The sequence below is a fragment of the Balaenoptera acutorostrata genome, chromosome 16 (genome assembly GCF_949987535.1).
Source record: "Balaenoptera acutorostrata chromosome 16, mBalAcu1.1, whole genome shotgun sequence".
In the NCBI taxonomy this organism is placed as follows: Eukaryota; Metazoa; Chordata; class Mammalia; order Artiodactyla; family Balaenopteridae; genus Balaenoptera; species Balaenoptera acutorostrata.
In genome coordinates this window covers 26,173,942-26,192,027 of record NC_080079.1, presented here as the reverse complement: position 1 = coordinate 26,192,027, position 18,086 = coordinate 26,173,942, and the positions used below count along the sequence as shown (strand labels likewise).

General features: G+C 45.6%; 1 protein-coding gene across 2 annotated transcripts in view; it reads left to right on the top strand.

The window, feature by feature from the left end:
• Nucleotides 1-18,086, top strand: part of PDCD11 (programmed cell death 11) — a 41,255-nt gene that overhangs the window by 14,566 nt on the left and 8,603 nt on the right. For both annotated transcript variants that reach the window (XM_057530659.1, XM_007187214.2), the window contains exons 12-25: nt 498-644; nt 1,985-2,236; nt 2,787-2,921; nt 3,424-3,618; nt 4,576-4,746; nt 5,512-5,731; nt 6,532-6,681; nt 7,104-7,219; nt 8,680-9,221; nt 10,127-10,189; nt 14,669-14,777; nt 16,298-16,387; nt 16,579-16,681; nt 17,107-17,284. In XM_057530659.1, the coding sequence (XP_057386642.1) occupies nt 498-644; nt 1,985-2,236; nt 2,787-2,921; nt 3,424-3,618; nt 4,576-4,746; nt 5,512-5,731; nt 6,532-6,681; nt 7,104-7,219; nt 8,680-9,221; nt 10,127-10,189; nt 14,669-14,777; nt 16,298-16,387; nt 16,579-16,681; nt 17,107-17,284 (2,471 nt within the window). The remainder of the gene's footprint in view (nt 1-497; nt 645-1,984; nt 2,237-2,786; nt 2,922-3,423; nt 3,619-4,575; nt 4,747-5,511; nt 5,732-6,531; nt 6,682-7,103; nt 7,220-8,679; nt 9,222-10,126; nt 10,190-14,668; nt 14,778-16,297; nt 16,388-16,578; nt 16,682-17,106; nt 17,285-18,086) is intronic.

Below are 18,086 nucleotides of genomic sequence, written 5' to 3'. Positions count from 1 at the left end.
CTTCCCTTGCGTAACTAGTAATTAATTTCAAGGTAAGGTCTTGCTAGTACCACCTCGCTACACAGAGGCAGTAGGTCATCAGTCCTGGGATTTGATGGTGTTGATTAGACCAGGTCAAAAGTTAGTTCTTTGATAATTGAGCCAGCTGGGATATTAGTAAGAAGCCAGTTGCTGCTCCTGTCCAACCACTTAGCCCCAATTGAGCAGCTCCCCTTTATATGTAGAGTTCATTCCTTAGGAGACATAGTCCTCTCCGTTGGATAATGAATTTGTAAGGCAGATAGAAAGAAGATCCTCACACAAAAAGATGTGAAGGTTCTCATAAATAAACCCTACTGCATCCAGATCACTGTGGGGTATGTGCTTTGTCCCTATGAGATCTGGAATAACAGGCACAGTTACCTCAGGAAGCTGAGCTTCGAAAGAGAGGTGTGAGATGCTTTGTTGTAAGAAGTATAGGAAAGATATTCTTGAGGCATCATGGCATCTTTTCCTAGGGCAAAGTGATGACCATAAAGCCATATGGGATGCTGGTGAAGGTGGGCAAGCAAATCAGGGGCCTGGTACCTCCCATGCACGTGGCCGACATCCTTATGAAGAATCCGGAGAAGAAGTACCACGCTGGGGATGAGGTCAAGTGCCGGGTGAGACTCCTGAAGGGTCGCTGGTGGGGTTTTGGCCATATGGGAAGAGAATGATGCTTCTCAGCTGAAGTTTCTGCCTTTTTCCACAAAGTGACCACATAATATCTGCAGTCCTGCGCTTGGCATTGGGAAGAGAAAACTGGGTCCCTGCCCTTGATAATTGTATGGTATAATTGGTAGTTAAAATATCCATACATGAAGGGAGCAGGCCAGGTGGTTTGGTGCAGGCTGTATGCTGTGGTCATATCTCAGAACGGGGAGGTGAGGGTAGGCTGGGGCAGCAAGAATCATTGATAATCAGTGATGATCAATATGATCAATAGCAACTACCATGTAACATGTATTCTGTGCCAGTTGCTGTGCTAGGCACATCATAACACGCCTTACTTCATTTCACCCTTAAAATGGCCCTACGAAGGAAGTACTGTTATCCTCATTTTGCAGATGGGGAAATGAAAGCTTAGGAAAGAGAGTATCTTGCCCAAAGTCACACAGCTAATAAAGGGCAGAACCAGTTTTCGAATTGAGCTCTATTTGACAATAATGTCTTCTAGATTTCTGGCAGAGGTGGGGCTTGAACTGGAAAGGATGGGTAGGATTTGGAAGGTTGAGGAGGAGCAGGGGTTGTGTCAGGCACAGAAATAGCCCAACCAAAGCTGCCAAAACTTGAGTGTTTTATAAGAAAGGCTTGGCTCCTGAGAGACGCTTCACAGAGTTGTGAAGATTAAACATGATAATACACAGTGCTTAGGGCCTGGTGTGTGCAGACACTTAGAATGTTGAATTTTCTTATTTTCATTTTATTTCATTATGGACTCAACAAAGTTATTGATTACCCATTGGTACAAAGTTTTACAGTGATGGGGTCAGGAAGTTAGAAATAGAGGAATTTCTCTGCCCTTGAGGAGGTGACTTTTTGAGGAATGAGGGGTGGTTGGCGCACTCAGTCTTAGTTTATAGCTAGTCCACAACACTGTTGAGGGGGTAAACTGGTTCAGTCATTCATTCTGTTAGACGAGATGCGGTGGTCCAGGAGGGAGAGGGAGCGGAGGCAGAGTAGGAGTAACCGACACAGGACTCCCTGGAGGTGCACTGGGTTGGTGAGTGTTGCTCTAGGCCCAGGAGGGGACTTTTGGGAGGTAGTACATTTGAAATAGAGATGAATGCTCCCGAGGTCGTCATCCAGCAGGAAGCAGGGACGGTCTGCAGCTATTATTCTCAGAGGAAAAGAGACAGCAGGTTTTTAGGGACTGACCCTGGCTCTCAGGGGGTTGCAGAGACCAGCTTAGTGGCTCTCTTGGTAATGGATGACTTGGTCATGGCCAGTATCCTTTCCCTAGGTTTTGCTTTGTGACCCTGAAGCCAGGAAGCTGATGATGACCCTGAAGAAAACCCTGGTTGAGTCCAAACTTCCTGCCATTACCTGCTATGCCGATGCTAAGCCTGGTCTGCAGACACACGGCTTTATCCTCAGGGTCAAGGACTACGGCTGCATTGTGAAGTTCTACAATGACGTGCAGGGACTGGTGCCCAGGCACGAGCTCAGTGCCGAGTATATCCCTGACCCAGAGAGTGTTTTTTACACTGGCCAGGTAACCCTTCCCCTGGATAGGCTTCTGCCGTTGGTGACCCCATGAACACAGATTTGAAGGAGTAGGAAGGCTACTTTTTAAGGGTTACAGAAGAGAGCATGTGGGGTAGTGGGCCTGAGCCAGCTAAGTGGAGGAGATGGAACAGAACAGAGAGAAACCCTCAAGGGGGCTCAATGGATGCTAGCAAACTAACGGACCTTAGGCCCTCAACCTAGAAGAAATTAATCTTCACCGGTAATACACTAGTGTCCCTCACATCAGAAATTGTTCTGAGGCCACTATCACCACAAGGGGGCACTGCCCTAAATCTGATGAGTCTGGGTCTGTCTAGGAAAAAATGATTTTTTAAAACTTGGGATTATACTCCAAAATTCATTCATGTCTTTTGTCACCCGAAAGGCTGACTTGTGGGGATTCTGTGTAGTTCTCAGTACGTTTCTCTTCACTGCCTTCTGATCTGATCCAGGGTCTTGGTGAATCACCCAAGGCCTCTGTGGTGCTGGTGGGGGGCACCTCTCTCCAGGGCCAAGCAGGTGTGGTTTCTCACCAGGTGGTGAAGGTTGCAGTGCTGAACTGTGAGCCATCCAAAGAGAGGATGCTGTTGTCCTTCAAGCTGTCAAGTGATCCGAAGAAAGAATGTGCGGGACACAGTCAGAAGAAAAAAAAAGCCATTAACGCTGGGCAGGTACCTGGACTTCTCCAGACAAATTATTTTAGTGACAGTGGTAGAGAGCAGGGCGCCACTGACACCTGGGGTGCTGGAAACCGTGCAGGGGGAAGATCAAGGCAGCTAGATAAGATTCTGGGGCTGTGTGTCAGAGCAGATGGACTGTCCAGGAAGGAAAGTGCTGTTACGGTGTGGCTTGTCAGCAGTGTGCTGCTGCCCTCTTTCCTCTCTGGTCCCTGGGACCAGCCTGCAAAACTGTCTTTCCTTTGGGACCCAGTGGAGGGACCTGGGAGAGGAGTGATGTGAGCACCAGATGGGTCCTGCTGTGTGTGCGGGTGTGTGTGCCTGTTGGGTCTTTGGGATCGTGGGGTGGGGAGTGGGAGAAAGCTGCTTCTCTGATCTCGACCTCCCAGTCATCCCTGGTGCTGGATATTCGACGCCTCTGATCTCTGCCTGACCCACACGAGTTGCTCTCTGCTCAAGACAAGCGCTCTTTTTTGTCTTCCTTTTCCCTGGGTAGTTGGTGGATGTGAAGGTTCTGGAGAAGACCAAAGATGGGCTGCAGGTGGCTGTCCTGCCTCACAACGTCCCCGGCTTCCTTCCCACGCCTCACCTGTCAGACCACGTCCCCCACGGCCCACTGTTGCATTGCTGGCTCCAGGCGGGCGACACCCTGCACAGAGTCCTGTGTCTGAGCGAGGGTGAGGAGCGTATTGTATCCTTTACTGGTCTCAGGGAGCCGCGGAGCTGGAGGTGTGGGAGCTGTGGGCCCTCAGCGGGAGGGGGTGCTGGGGAACTCCAGGCCAGCCTCTGCTCTTAGTTGGAAACTCCATGGGAAAGAAGTCGGCCCTCTGACTGCAGAGATACCTCCACAGACCAAACCAGTGGGCAAGCCTACACTTTGCCTCTGTTCCCCTGGTGGGCGTTAGCGCGGGATCGAGGTGCTGCTGGCAGATGCTGGTGGTCAGGGCAGAGGGGGAGCCCAGGGTGTTGGGGAGAGGGCCACGTGGCACTCCAGGCCCAGCAGGACACTCCCAGCGGTACATCCAGCCTTCTTGGGGCACTCAGTGCTCACCCCTGAGTTGGAACAGTCAATAAGTACCTGCTGTCCTCTTTTCTCTCCTCCGCCTCTCCCTGCTGGGATATAGGTCTCAGAATATAGCTTTCGGTCTTCGTGTGGGCGCTTAGAAGGAAGACACTGCCTCCTTTCTTGCAGAATGTAAAATCGATTCTCCTTAGAGTGGAGATAGGCAGAGGAGGGGAAATAGGGTTGGTTAGTGTGAAGATAGGCAGGAGGATGGTGTCACGGCCGATCCAGCCACCAAACCACAGGGATGAGCCTTCCCCTTAGGTCCCCTCCGGTAATCTGGAGGTGTGTTAATAAGGGCAGGAACAAAACAGTGATTCCCAAACTTCAGCGTGAATCAGAATCCCCTGGAGGGCTTGGTCCAACACAGCCTGCTCCCTGCGCCCCCCAGGTGTCTGATTCAGTAGGTCTGGGCTGGTGCTTAAGAATTGGCCTCTCTAACTAGTTCCCGGTGATGCTAATGCTGCTGGTCTGCACACTTAGAGAATCACTGTGGTAGGGAGGGTGTAGAGTGGAGAACGGAGATGGGAGAGATGGACAGTTCATCTGCCCTTTCTGGAACATTTCTTGACGAAGTGCCACTAGCTCCTTTGCAGGAAGCCAGCTTTGGTGTCTGCAGTAGAGGGCGGCAAGGATCCCAAGAGCTTCTCAGAAATCCATCCTGGAATGCTGCTCACTGGTTTTGTGAAGAACATCAAGGACTATGGTGTGTTCGTCCAGTTCCCGTCAGGCCTTAGTGGACTGGCTCCCAAAGCTGTAAGTTCACCTCCCTGCACAAGGGCCTTTGAGGGGAGACAACAGGGACATGGAACCTGAAGGTTGGTGGGAAAGAATCTATTCTCTTGAAAGATTTTCAGGGGCATGACACAGAGGCACCTGGCTGAGGGGGAGTGGAGCTGAGACTCAGTCTGCAGTCCTCTTGCCCAGCCTGTGTCCTGGCTCAGGGCTGTGTCCTGGAGGAAGGGGCACCTTTTCTACTTCATGCTACAGCATTGGGTAGGTCATTGGATAGCAGACTTTTCAGACTGGAAAAGATCCTAGCGATCCCGTCGTTGAACCCCCTCTCAGGCCTGCTGCATAAACTGACACCCAGAGCGGGGAGGAGTCTTACCAAAGCCCGTGTTAGGTGGTGGTGAGCAAAGGGCTCATCGCTCATTCCTGCCACAGACAATTCATAAGTGTTTCTTCCTTTCCGTAGGTGTGTTCCCCTGATGTTTTGCCTGGGCAGAACATTTTGCATCCCCTGCCAGAACAATTTTAAAAATGGGAGAGTGGGGAGGGCCCCAGAAACATGCACAGTGAGGGGCAGAGAGTTGCTCTGGGGCCTTCTCGGCTGGGTTGGCAGCCAGGGCGCCTCCTGTGTTTTTACGACAGGGGAGGTGAGCTGTGCTCAGAGGGCTGGGGGGACCTTCCTGGGGTCCACCTCCTGCCTCACACACTTCTTTCTGGGTGTTTCAAGTGGGTTGTCTTAATAGAGACTTCCTTTCCTTTCTTCATTTTGCACCCGCTCTTCCCTTTTAGATCATGAGTGACAAGTTTGTGACCTCCACAAGTGACCACTTTGTCGAGGGGCAGACGGTGGTTGCTAAGGTGACCAACGTGGACGAGGAGAAGCAGCGGATGCTGCTGTCGCTGCGGCTGTCGGACTGCACCCTGGGGGACCTGGCCACCACCAGCCTCCTCCTCCTGAGCCAGTGCCTGGAGGAGCGGCAGGGCGTCCGTAGCCTCATGAGCAACCGAGGTGGGGGCAGGAGGGCGGAGGATGAGGGCCAGGGTGGGGCGTGTGCGTCTTCAGTCTGTTCCGATGAGTTGTGGGTCTTCCCCGATGTTAAAAAAAAATGGGTAAACTTTTGTTAATGGGAGTAGGATCTCCATAAAGTGCACAAATCTTTTAGAGTACAGCTCAGTAAACATTTATAAAGTGAACATCCCCGTTTAACTGTCATCCAGATTCAGATAAAAGATCATTACTTGGTATCCCAGAAGTTCCCCTTGGGCTCCCTCCCAGTCCAGAATCAAAATTTCCCTGAGTTCTGTGGCCTCAGGTTTGCATTTGTTGTGAATCCACTCACTTCTTCACTTTTTGTTCCTTTATTCATCAGATGTGTAGTGGATGATAAAATGGAACAGGGACCTGCTGGAAGACTTTGTGGGGGGTTATTAGTCTGACCCTACTAAGCTTTGAACCATTGTGTAGATTTGTTAGAACCCTGATGGGATTTGGGAATAAGAACCTTGAGAGGGTAGATTCCAAACAGAAAGAATGAAAATTCCGAAATCAAAGGAAAGCATGTGTTTCTGGCATTTGTTGGCTATTCCATGCATTATGGCCATGTGGGATTAGCAAGGGGCATAGGTCTCTGCCTGTACTGGGAATTTTCTTGGATATCAGACATTTTTACCAAGAGTGATTTTGCCTTCATAGTGGTTCCAACGCTCCATGTTGGAAATATCCTCCATTTGTCAGCATATTTTCAAAGGAAAAGAATGGTGAGTGTCATTTCATCTTGTTAATCCCTATTTCCTTTGGGTCTCTGGCAGACTCTGTGTTGATCCAGACGCTGGCTGAGATGACCCCAGGGATGGTCCTTGACCTAGAGGTGCAGGAGGTGTTGGGAGACGGCTCTGTACTGTTCAGTGAGGGCCCAGTGCCCGGCCTGGTCCTAAGAGCCAGCAAGTATCATCGGGCAGGTGAGTGCATCTCTCTCGCCCATCATGGTTTGTAGGGGAAACCCCTTGCCCGTTGCTTCCTCTTCTGCGTACAGAATTTTCCAAATACATAGATGAGCTGATCTGGCAGAAATATTTGGCATGCTTATCTTGTGTAAATGCAAATCAAGACAGCAGCATACTAAAGAAGGTTTAGGTATGAATCCCTTTATTGTTGTATTTGGGTAAATCTAGATTTTTATATACCAGGTTGCATAAATTGACACAACCTGAATGTGAATTATGGGAGCTAGACCCTTGGCTTCCCTAGCGCATATAAACCTAGGACATAGGTCCACTTCTTCTTTTTGTGCCTATGGGCTGCAGGGCTGTTGGAGAGATGCTGTCTCCCTTCGCCCCTGCTCCAGGAGGGTGATCACATTGTGTTTGGTTCTACACTGCAGGGCAGGAGGTGGAATCTGGGCAGAAAAAGAAGGTTGTAATCTTAAATGTTGATATGTTGAAGTTGGAAGTACATGTTTCCCTCTGCCACGATTTGGTGAATAGAAAAGCTAAAAAGGTAAGCTTGCTGCTTGAGGACTTCCATTCCCATGGTTTCAAAGGTGTTAAACACCCCTTCAACCCCACATGGTTCGCAGATACTTATAGACAGGGTGGCCGTGTGCCTGGATTTGTCTGGGTCATTCCCAGGTGTACCTCTCATCCTGGTGTGCTTTTTTTTTTTATTATTTTGGCCGAGCCATGCGGCTTGCAGCGTCTTAGTTCCCTGACCAAGGATTAAACCTGGGCCCTGGCAGTGACAGCACCGAGTCCTAACCACTGGGCCGCCAGGGAATTCCCCGGGTGTGCTTGTTAGTTGCAGTGACTTTCACTCTGGTTCAGGCTGTAAATCACGTGGTCACCCTGATTGGGGCCAAGCAGGTGCTTGGATGAGTGAAGCGGGCCAGGTGTGTTAGGGGGTGGTGACAGTAGGACTCGACAGTAGGACTCTGACAGACTGCAGAGTGCATGCACTGCCACAGAGGAGCAGAGACTACTCGGTTCCATCTCACTGTTGCCACATGAGAACATCTGGGTCTAGTGTTGGGAAGTCTTTGAATTTTAAGAGAAGGCAGAATTTGGATTTTTTATTTGAAATAAATGTAGGAAATGTTGGAAACTCTTCTTCTTTTTAAACATCATGTGAACCAAACAAAACATGTCTGTGGGTAGTTCTGACCTCCAGGCTGCTCATCTAACACGCTCTTCTGTCCACTTTTGTGTGGGCAAAGAATGGGCTCAAGGGAAATCTTAAAATGAGTGGTATTTTTCTCCGGATGACGCGTATATTTCGTCATTGTCTAAAGTACTTATTAATCCCCTAATCGCATAGGGTGTGTTACAGAGAATTACATAGATGTAATCCTTAACCTCCAGTTGCTTATAATTTTAAGACTTTGAGAGACAAAGAGAAATAGAAAACAGTATGAACCCCTCACTAAGCTTTCTAGCAGGTCCCTGTCCCATTTTGTCATCCGAGTGAAGCTAGTGCACGTAAGGGCATGAGCACAGGTTGGATGTTGGGGAAAGACAGGCTACATGCCTTGCACACAATAAGCTCTCAGTAATGACTGTCTTTGTTGAGTGAGTGAATAAATTGGGTGGAGAGCTGCAGGACTAAGAGAGGAGGAACCACAGTGTCTTAAAGCTGGAGAACCATTAGAGGTCACTTGGCTGTGCATCAGAGTCACCTTTAAAGTTCTGCTTTCACTAGTTCCAGGATAGGATCTCGGAATCTGAATTCAAAACAGAGGCTAACTCCAGGTGATCCTTATGTGGCGCCTTGAGTGTGGTCACATCGCCTCAGTGTACAGGAGGGGAAAGCTGGGTCCAGGGAGTGGAGGCTAGTTTGTTACAGCTCAGATTAGCCTTGAGCCCCCTGGACTCAGAGGACTTCCCCAGACCTCCCCTGCCCAGTGGGTGAGGAACAAGTCCTTGTGCTCTGTAAGAAGCAGGGATGGTGGGTTTTCTGTTTTCCAGCTGAAGAAAGGCAGTGAGCACCAGGCGATTGTGCAGCACTTGGAGGAGTCCTTTGCCCTGGCCTCCTTGGTAGAGACTGGCCAGCTAGCAGCTTTCTCCCTGACCTCTCACCTCAATGACACCTTCCGCTTTGATTCAGAGAAGTTGCAGGTGGGACAGGGTGTCTCCCTAACCCTCCAGACCACAGAACCAGGCGTGACGGGTCTTCTTTTGGCCGTTGAGGGGCCAGCTGCTAAGAGGACCATGAGGCAGACCCAGAAGGACTCTGAGACGGTCGACGAGGATGAGGAAGTAGACCCAGCTCTGGTTTTGGGGACTGTAAGGAAGCACACCCTGTCCATTGGGGACGTGGTCACAGGGACCGTCAAGTCCATTAAGCCCACCCATGTGGTTGTGACCCTGGAAGATGGCATCATTGGCTGCATCCATGCCTCCCACATTCTAGATGACGTTCCAGTGGGCACATCTCCTACTGCCAAGCTGAAAGTTGGGAAGAAGGTCACTGCCCGAGTGATTGGCGGGAGAGACATGAAGACATTCAAGTATGGAGGCTTTGGGGGAGGGACTGGCTTTGAGGGGAGATGGTGGTAATCGTGAGAGAAGGCATGGGAACTGAGGCAGTTTCCAAAAAGTTGTGCATACGTTAGATTTTCTTTTAGTTAACCAAAATATTCAGCAAGTAATCCTTTTGTGTGTCTTTATTTTTTAATGGTGTATAATGTAGTGGTAAAGAGCGTTGATTTAGAGTCAGATCTGGGGCGAATTCCAGATTTGCCACTTAAAATTATGCGACCAGGAGTTAAGTAGTTACTCAGCCCTCTGAGTTTTATTTTCCTAATTTGTAAAGTGAGAGTACTGGTAGTGACCACCTTGCAGGGCCATTGCAAAGATTGGAAGAGAGAACACCTAGCACGGAGTGTGCCTGGTGGGTTGTCTGACACATAGTTATTGCTCCGTATATGTCAGCAGTTACTATAATCCATCCTCCACAGCATACCTTAATTATACTCGTTCACTTTCAATCTAGTTACAGTATGTTATTGCAGCAGAAGTCCTTGCTATAAGAAAACCAAAAAGAGAATTCAAAGTCTAGCCAATGATTTGCATATTAATTTCAGTAACTGTGGGATTTTCAATAAGTCATTTGTTCTCTCTAGACCTCAATTTCCTTAATTTTAGAATGAAAGAGTTGGAGTGTATCGTCCATAAGGAAAATTCTTTTCAGGGTTTAATATGACAACCGTAAAAGATCAGATGAGCCAGTTCCTTAACGTTTACTCAAACGATGAGAATGGAAGCCCCCAGGCCTGGTATTACTAGTGGGCGGTGTGGCAGCGGAGTGGGCGGTTTTTTAAGCTCGGTTTGGTGGGCAGTTAGAAATTCTGGTCTCCCGATTATGGTGTTACAGAGAATAAGAGAACTGATTTGACATTATTTGTTTCTACAGGTTTCTCCCAATAAGTCATCCCAGATTTATTCGAACCATCCCGGAGCTGAGTGTTCGGCCAAGGTGAGGGCAACTCCGGTGGTCTCATGGAAAGAGTGCTGGGCTGGAGTCAGGAGCCTGAGTTCTGGTCTTGATTCAGCCAGGGTTGTGACTTATTTTGCCTCTCTCTGTCCAGGTTGTCTTTTTTTCTCCAGGAGGGATATTTGTCTGGTTCTCATACAGCTGGTTAGAGGGATTATATGAGAATTAATGTGAAAGCTGTATTCAGCGTTTAAGTATCCATTTAAAGGCTGATTGCAGTTCTCTTTGTTGGTATGTAGCAAAAAGAAACATTTTTGCTCTCAACCTAATTTTCTAGAACTCAGGAATTCCCTAAATAAACACCACGTAGCCAAGGATGCCTGTTCTTTGATAATAGACTACTGCTTGGTGACTGAAATTTTAGGTCATGTTCTGGTGGATTCTGCAGAGGGATGTTCCACGAGGGATTCTAGGCGTACTGGTAGAGCTAGTAGTTCCAGGAAGTGGTGGATCCAGTTTGTCTGGGGTCGTTCTTGCAGAGGATCTTAAGCAGGGGATCCATGTTGATCTATGGGCCTATCTGCTTCTGCTTCCCCCATTAAAAAAAAACCCAGCCTCTAGGAACTGATAGGCCATCAGCGAATGAAGTTAGATACACGTGACTGTGCCAGTGCCTCTGCAGGGTCAGGCCCAGATCCATCCAGGTTGTAAGTCTTACGTGCCTAGTATGTCATGGAAAGACCTCTTAAGCAGCTTTCCGAGGATGAGGTTTGGTCAGCATCCTGAAGGGATCAGAATAGAAGTGGAATAGTTCTGAGAAGGCTTGTGTCTGAGGTAGGGAAATATTCCTGGAACCTTGAAGTACCAGACGCTAACAACGCTTACTTTGAAGGATGTGAAAGTAAGCTCTTTAGTTCCAGAATGATGAGATTTGGCGGATGCACACGTTCCTATTTGCTTAATCGGTGGTTTCCTTAGTTTTGTAGATTTGATTGTGTCCCTTTGTCGTGAAAACAGAGACCTCCTCATATTCGTTGTTTTATTAGTCTGCGGTGTCTTCACCTGTGAGGCTGGATGTCTTGTTTAATTAAGGGTTAAGGTCGAGTAGTTTATCCAGGCTAAGGGTAGGTATGTTAAATTAATGAATACTGCAAGAGGCGAGTCAGTGAGCATTGTGGGAAGACTTACTAACATCCTGAATGGTTTTTGACCCTCAGAGTCTGGAGCCTCTCATGAACTATCACTGCTGTGCTGGTCCACCCTCCTGTCTATGGAGACTGGTGTGAGCCATAGCGGTGGTCCTTGGTAGTGGCAGTGTGGGCCAAGCCAGGAAATGAGTTTATTCCATAGAGGAGATGGAGGATGGAGAGTTATAACGACAGATAGACAGATGGACAGATAAAAAACTCTAGCACATCTCCCACCTCCTCCGCGCACCTATGTTGTATTGTTAATTATTTTATTTTAATCAAGGCCCCTGAGAAACTTAGTATAAACATAATGCTATTGTTGCTATATTTCTCAAATGCTTTATGTTTTAAAATACATATTTCGAAGTCAGGAGGAAAAACATTTATTTAATTGACGGTGTTGACTTACTTATGAAATGCCATCATATTTTCATTCCCACTTGTATATGGCGCTCTCATGCACAAAGAGAATGTCGTGTGTCTTCGAGTTGAGTTCAGGGTTGGTGAGGGACACTCAAGCTAGATAAAACGGTACCTGCTCATTTACCCGTTTGTGGGGTGGGGGGGGAGTTAAGAGAGCAGAGCAGTTCAGAAGTCATTACATGCATCTCTGGAATTCCTGCTAGTCACTGAGTTTTCTCTTGCCATTAATATAGTTATGCCCACCTTTTTTTTTTTTTTTTTAAGAGAGGCAGTTTAACATCATTTTGGAAAAAGAAAAAAGATAACACATACTTGTTATGTGTGTTTGTGTTTTAGTTTTAATTTTTTTTTTAACTTAGACATCTATTTTCTCACAATTCTGGAGGCTTTCAGTCTGAGATGAAGGTATCAGCAGGGTTTGTTCTTCTGAGGCCTGTCTCCTTAGCTTGCAGGTGGCTATCTTCTCCAGTATCTTCATATGGTCTTCTCTTTGTATTTATCTATGTCCTAATCTCCTCTTTTTTCAAATTTTTTTATTGTAGTAAAAACATAACATAAATAACATAAATTTGCCCTCTTAACACTTTTTAGGTATACATTATGGTATTGTTAACTGTATGCATATTGTTATATAACAGATCTCTAAACTTTTTCATCTTGCATGACGGAAACTCTATAGCCATTCATTTCCCCCTGACCCCCCCAGCCTCTCGCAACCATCATTCTACTTTCTGTTTCTTTGAGTTTGATTACTTGAGATACCTCATATAAGTGGAGTCCTGCACAGTCCTTCTGTGACTGGCTTATTTCACTCAGCACAACATCCTCAAGGTTCATCCATGTGGTAACATACAGCAAGATTTCCTTCTCTTTTAAGCTGAGTAATATTCCATTGTGTGTATATATGTTGTCTTTATCCATTCATCCATCAGTGGACATTTAGGTTGTTTCCACACCTTGGCTATCATGAATAGTGCTGCAGTGAACATGGATATACAGATATCTCTTTGAGATCTTGTTTTTAATTCTTTTAGATGCATACCCAGAAGTAGGAGTGCTGGATCATATGGTAGTTTTTTGAGGAACTTCCATACTGTTCTCCATAGTGGCTGCACCATTTTACAGTCCTACCAACAGTGTGCAGGGAAGGATTCCCTTTTCCCACATCCTTGCCAATGCTTGTTATTTTCTGTTTGATAATGGCCGTCCTTACAGATGTGAGGTTAATATCTCACTGTGGTTTTGATTTATATTTCCCTGACTATGAGTTATGTTGAGCACCTTTTCCTATGCTTCTTGGACATTTGTATTATCTTCTTTGGAGAAATGTCTGTTCCAGTTCTGTTTTTCAGTCAGGTTGTTTTTTTATTATTGAGTTGTAGCTTAATTTCTTATAAGGACACCAGTCATGTTGGATTAAGGCCCACCCTAACGACCTCATTTTAACTTAATTGCCTCTTTAAATTCCCTATCTCCAAACACAGTCACAGTCTGAGGTATTGGAAGTTGGTGCTTCAACATACGAATTTGGGAGGCTGGGCGAGACAATTCAGCTCATAACAGAGGCATTCCCGTATCAGCTATTGAGTGAATAAATTTTTTTATCCTAACTATACATATATATATAGTATATATATATGTATAAAGGCATTATAGATAATGAATGTAAATTATCTGTTAGTTATCTGTTAGAGTGCCAGGCACATGGATGTTCTGTGTGTGTTTTAAAAAATAACATTTTACAGATGTTCCCTTCCCAGGCTTCTCCCTTCACCCCCAGAGGATAAATTCTCTATTATTTGACATATATCCAGCTCTTGCTTTTATACTTCCATTTTATATATATATATATATATATATATATATCTACAAAAAATTATTTTGTATGGTTTTCAAATTTTACATAAATAGTATGCTGTGCTTAATATTCTGCAGCTTGTTTTCTTCTCTCAAAATTTTGTTTTTTTGTGATCTCTCCATTTCGGGGTCTAGAGTTAAAACAGTAACCCATCCTGTGCCTGTGGCAAACTGTATGTATTTTCAAGCTGATGGAGGACGTTTATGGTTGTTTCCACAATGCCACAGTGCACATCCTTGAACTCATTCCATCGTGCGCCTGTGCAGGGATTTCTCTAGGGTGGAATTGCTGGGTGTGTTTCAGCTTTACTAGTATATGAGTTTCCTGTGTTCCTATATTCACCAGTACTTGCTATTATACGTTACAGTTTTACCAGTATTACTTGTACCATTTTACTGATGAGTTCTGTTTTGTTTTAGAAATTTGAATTGGTAAGCTGGGCTGGTTGGAATGGTGGGAATTCTGTGCTTCCTTTGAAGTGATTTGTGGACTGATAACTTTCAGACCGCATCTCCTTGTTGCTTTTCTGAGAAGAAAAAGAGAATCAAGAAAGTGATAATGCCAAGGTAGCATAGGGGACAGAGCACTGGATTTTTGCATCAGGAACTCTGACTTCAACTCCTGGGTCTGTAGCATAAAATGAGTTTAATAATATCTGTCCTACTTGATTCACACATGAGAGTGTTGTCACATTCAGTGAGAGATTATTTGTGAAAGCAGTTCTGCAAACTGTAAAGCAGTAGCTAAAGCATTGAAAGAAGTAAAATAATTTTGTTTCCTATACTTATAAAGATTATTGTTGGCTACGTACTTTACAGCTTGTTCATACCTAGGTGAGTGAATTGGAAAGGATTAATTTTCACGCAGGTATTGTGAATATTCATTCCCCTTTAAGGAGAGAAATGGCGGGGCGGGGGGTGGTGCATGGTGGGTTTGTATGAGTTAGCAGAGTCCTGTAAAATCAATCCATGGCTGCTCGGGGGAGATGGTTTCAAGCTAGAAGCTTATCCAGAGGTTGGTTTACTCTTTCCATTGCCTTTCTGCAACCAGAGAGCTGGAGAAGGATGGCCACACTGCTCTCAACACTCATTCTGTTAGCCCCTTGGAGAAGATTAAACAGTACCAGGCTGGTCAGACTGTGACTTGCTTCTTGAAGAAGGTGAGTAGTGCACGCCCTGCAATGTGATGCTGTCCCTCTTACAGAAGCAAACAGGGAGAAACTGACAGTGACCATTTGCACTAGGCTTTGCTTTTGTGTTTGCTGCCATGCTGGTTTGTAGAAGACAGTAGAAGACCTCTGGTCCTAGAAAACTTCTGGTCTAATCAAGGAGCTAAATTTATGGCTTACAAAACAGCTAGCAAGCAACCCACAGTTCCACATATTTATAGATTAATTGTACAAAATGGAAAGAAAAATAAAGCATAGAGCAAGATTTTAAATCCAGTTCTTTATTTTATTTTAAATAATGTAAAATTCAAATTTCAGTGTCCACAAATAAAGTTTTATCAGAAGACACACACACACACAAATACTTAAATAAAAATAAAAATGTTTTATTTAAAATAAAATGTTGGATTTTAGATTCTTGCCTTTTATAAAGTTCGGGAACAGTGCAAAACAGTATGTAATTGGGTGCCAGATTATGTGTTCTAACTCCAAGTGGAACAGGAGATGAGTAAAGGGAAGAGATCAGTGAGAACTATACCAGTTGGAATACATCAGAGAGAAGGTTGGTCTGGGCTTGACCCTGAGGGATAATTCCTCTTCATTGCTGCCAGATTCTTCCTCCATGAGCATGTATCTGAGTATGTCTGTGGTGCTCGATCCTTTTAGTTACCTACTGTCTGTAGACATTCATAAACCCAAGACGCCTTAGAGTGGTGTTTAAGCTCTTCATAATCTGACCTTATGAATCTGGTACACCAGTCATGCTGAAAACCTCCTCTATCTTTTTCCCTTCTTGTCTTTATTTCTACACTGGGGGTACTGTCTATTCTTATTGCCTACAACCCTTCAAGGTCCAGCGCAGATAACCCTCCCTTCTTACTAGTTCTCCTACAGGGTCCCTTAACATATTGTGCTCTTACTTGTTTCTTGCTCCTGCATACTTATTTGACTTACTCTTTGTAGACTGTAATCTCTTTGAAGGCAGGGCCTGGCTTTTACTTATCACTCTCATGCCGTATACATAGTGGCTGCTTGATAAATGTTTTGTTGACTTGACCTGAAAATTGGGGTGTGTATTTAGGGCAGAGCACTGTGTCAAGAGCAAAATCTAAATAGATTTAGAGATAAGATGTTAGTCCCTGAAGATGGTTAACGGTCACTGGGCACAGCTGAGTTTGGGGGAGGCGACAGAGGTCAGTGGGATTGGTCCTACTGCTTGAGGATATCTCTGAGGCCTTTTTTGCCTCCTCATCAGCTAAGGCACCAGGAGAGATGCATGTTCTGCTGGGCTGGCGAAGGCTCTGAGCTAGACTCTGAGTGAAGCCTGCGAGAAGTGGAGGTTGGACAGGGGCATTGGGACGTAGGGGTGCGTTCCTGTTCCTTGGGAAAATGTAGGCTTTGGGCCCTTTGAGCCCTGTGATTTTAGGAGAGCCTGTTTTAGTGAAGGGAAGAGAAGAGACGCTTGTATCTGCCCGTTCCATTTCTCCTCCTGTTTTTTTTTCTTCCCCCAGTACAACGTGGTTAAGAAATGGCTTGAGGTGGACATCGCTCCAGACATCCGGGGGAGAATTCCCTTACTGCTCACTTCTCTTAGCTTCAAGGTCAGTGTGCCTGAGGTCCCTGCAGAGGAAACCCCAGCTCCCTGAGCTCAACTTAGTGTCTGGTGTGTGCTCACAGTGGGTACAGGGAACCGTACCGTGGGAGATGCTTACTGTGCAGACTTAAATGCTGTGGTTTTGGATAAATGACAGGCCTTTCTTCAAACATCAGAAGAATTTTCTTGCCCTTCCAGGTTCTGAAACATCCAGATAAGAAGTTCCGGATTGGCCAGGCCCTGAAGGCCACCGTGGTTGGCCCAGATTCCTCCAAGGCCTTCTTGTGTCTTTCACTCATAGGTGTGGTGATGAAATGGGACCTGGTCAGGGAAGGGAGGGGGTGGAAGGGAGCGGGAAGAGGTCTTCAGTCATTGCCCAGGTTGAAGGATGCCGTGGGTTTCAGAGTCCTCAGAAAGCCTAGTGTGGTGGCTATGTCCTTGGAACAGTTTTTCTCTCGGGGCTTTGCTCTGTGGCTTGTGTCTGAGTCACCTTTACCTACACAGTTGTTTTTCTTAGGTCTCTCAGAAAGGCTTGTTCACCACATGGCCCTGGCATTCTTGACCACATGGCATGGTGATCTGGGTCTGTGTGATCGTTCAGGTCCACTCAGCCTAGACAGCCCGAGTCTGGACGCCTCCACCTCCCCCAGACTCTGGTTGGCCAGTGTCTCGGCTTCTTTCTTGGCTCATTTCCTCTTCCCTGAATCTGGTTCATTCTCCTGCCAGGTCCTCACAAGCTCGAGAAAGGGGAAGTGGCCATGGGCCGCGTGGTGAAGGTGCTTCCCAAGGAGGGACTGACCATCTCCTTCCCCTTCGGGAAGATCGGAAGAGTCAGTATTTTTCACGTGAGTGACTCCTACTCAGAGACGCCCCTGGAAAACTTCAGCCCACAGAAGATTGTCAGGTAGGCTGAGTTCTCTTCCTCTTTTCAGCTCTCTGTGGGATTGGTGGGTTTTTTTTTGTTTTTGTTTTTCTTTTAATTATAGATGTGTGATTTTGTACCAGAAAAAAATAGTATATAAAATGGAAAATGAAAATTGCTGTTGCTCCTCTCTTTCTCCACCACTTTTTGCCATTAGATACTTTGATCTCTATCTTTCAAGACTCTAACATATATAGGTATAATTTGCTCGTACGTAATAGTAGAATTGCATTTTATGTGCTATTCTGCAACTTGCTTTTTTCTCACGGCAGTTTATCATACACTTTTTCTTTTCCTATGCTAGTATATTGAACAACAACAGCCTTGTTCTTTTACCTTATTTTTAACATTTTTTTTTAGTATTGCATTATGTGTTTTTTTAAAAAATCACAGTTTATTTAAACAGTTCTGTTGATGGACAATAATGTTGAAGTGAATATCTTTGCACATATGTTTGGATACTAGTGAAAGTATAACTGTGAAATAAATTCCTAGGAGTAAAATTGATCGGTCAAACAATGTTATACATTTTGCCAAAGTGTCTTCCAAAAGGACTTTGCTAATTTTTATCTCAATTAACAATAAATATGACTGTTCATTCCTCACACCCCTGTCAGCACTGGATATTCTTAATTTTTAATCTTTGCCATTGAATAGGCTGAAATTGATCTCGCATTTTAATTTGAATTTCTCTTACTGGTCATTTTTCATGTTTATTGGCTGTTTACATTTGTTCTGTGCTTTGCTTGGCCAAGTTGCTTCCTCATTTTACTATTGAACCCAT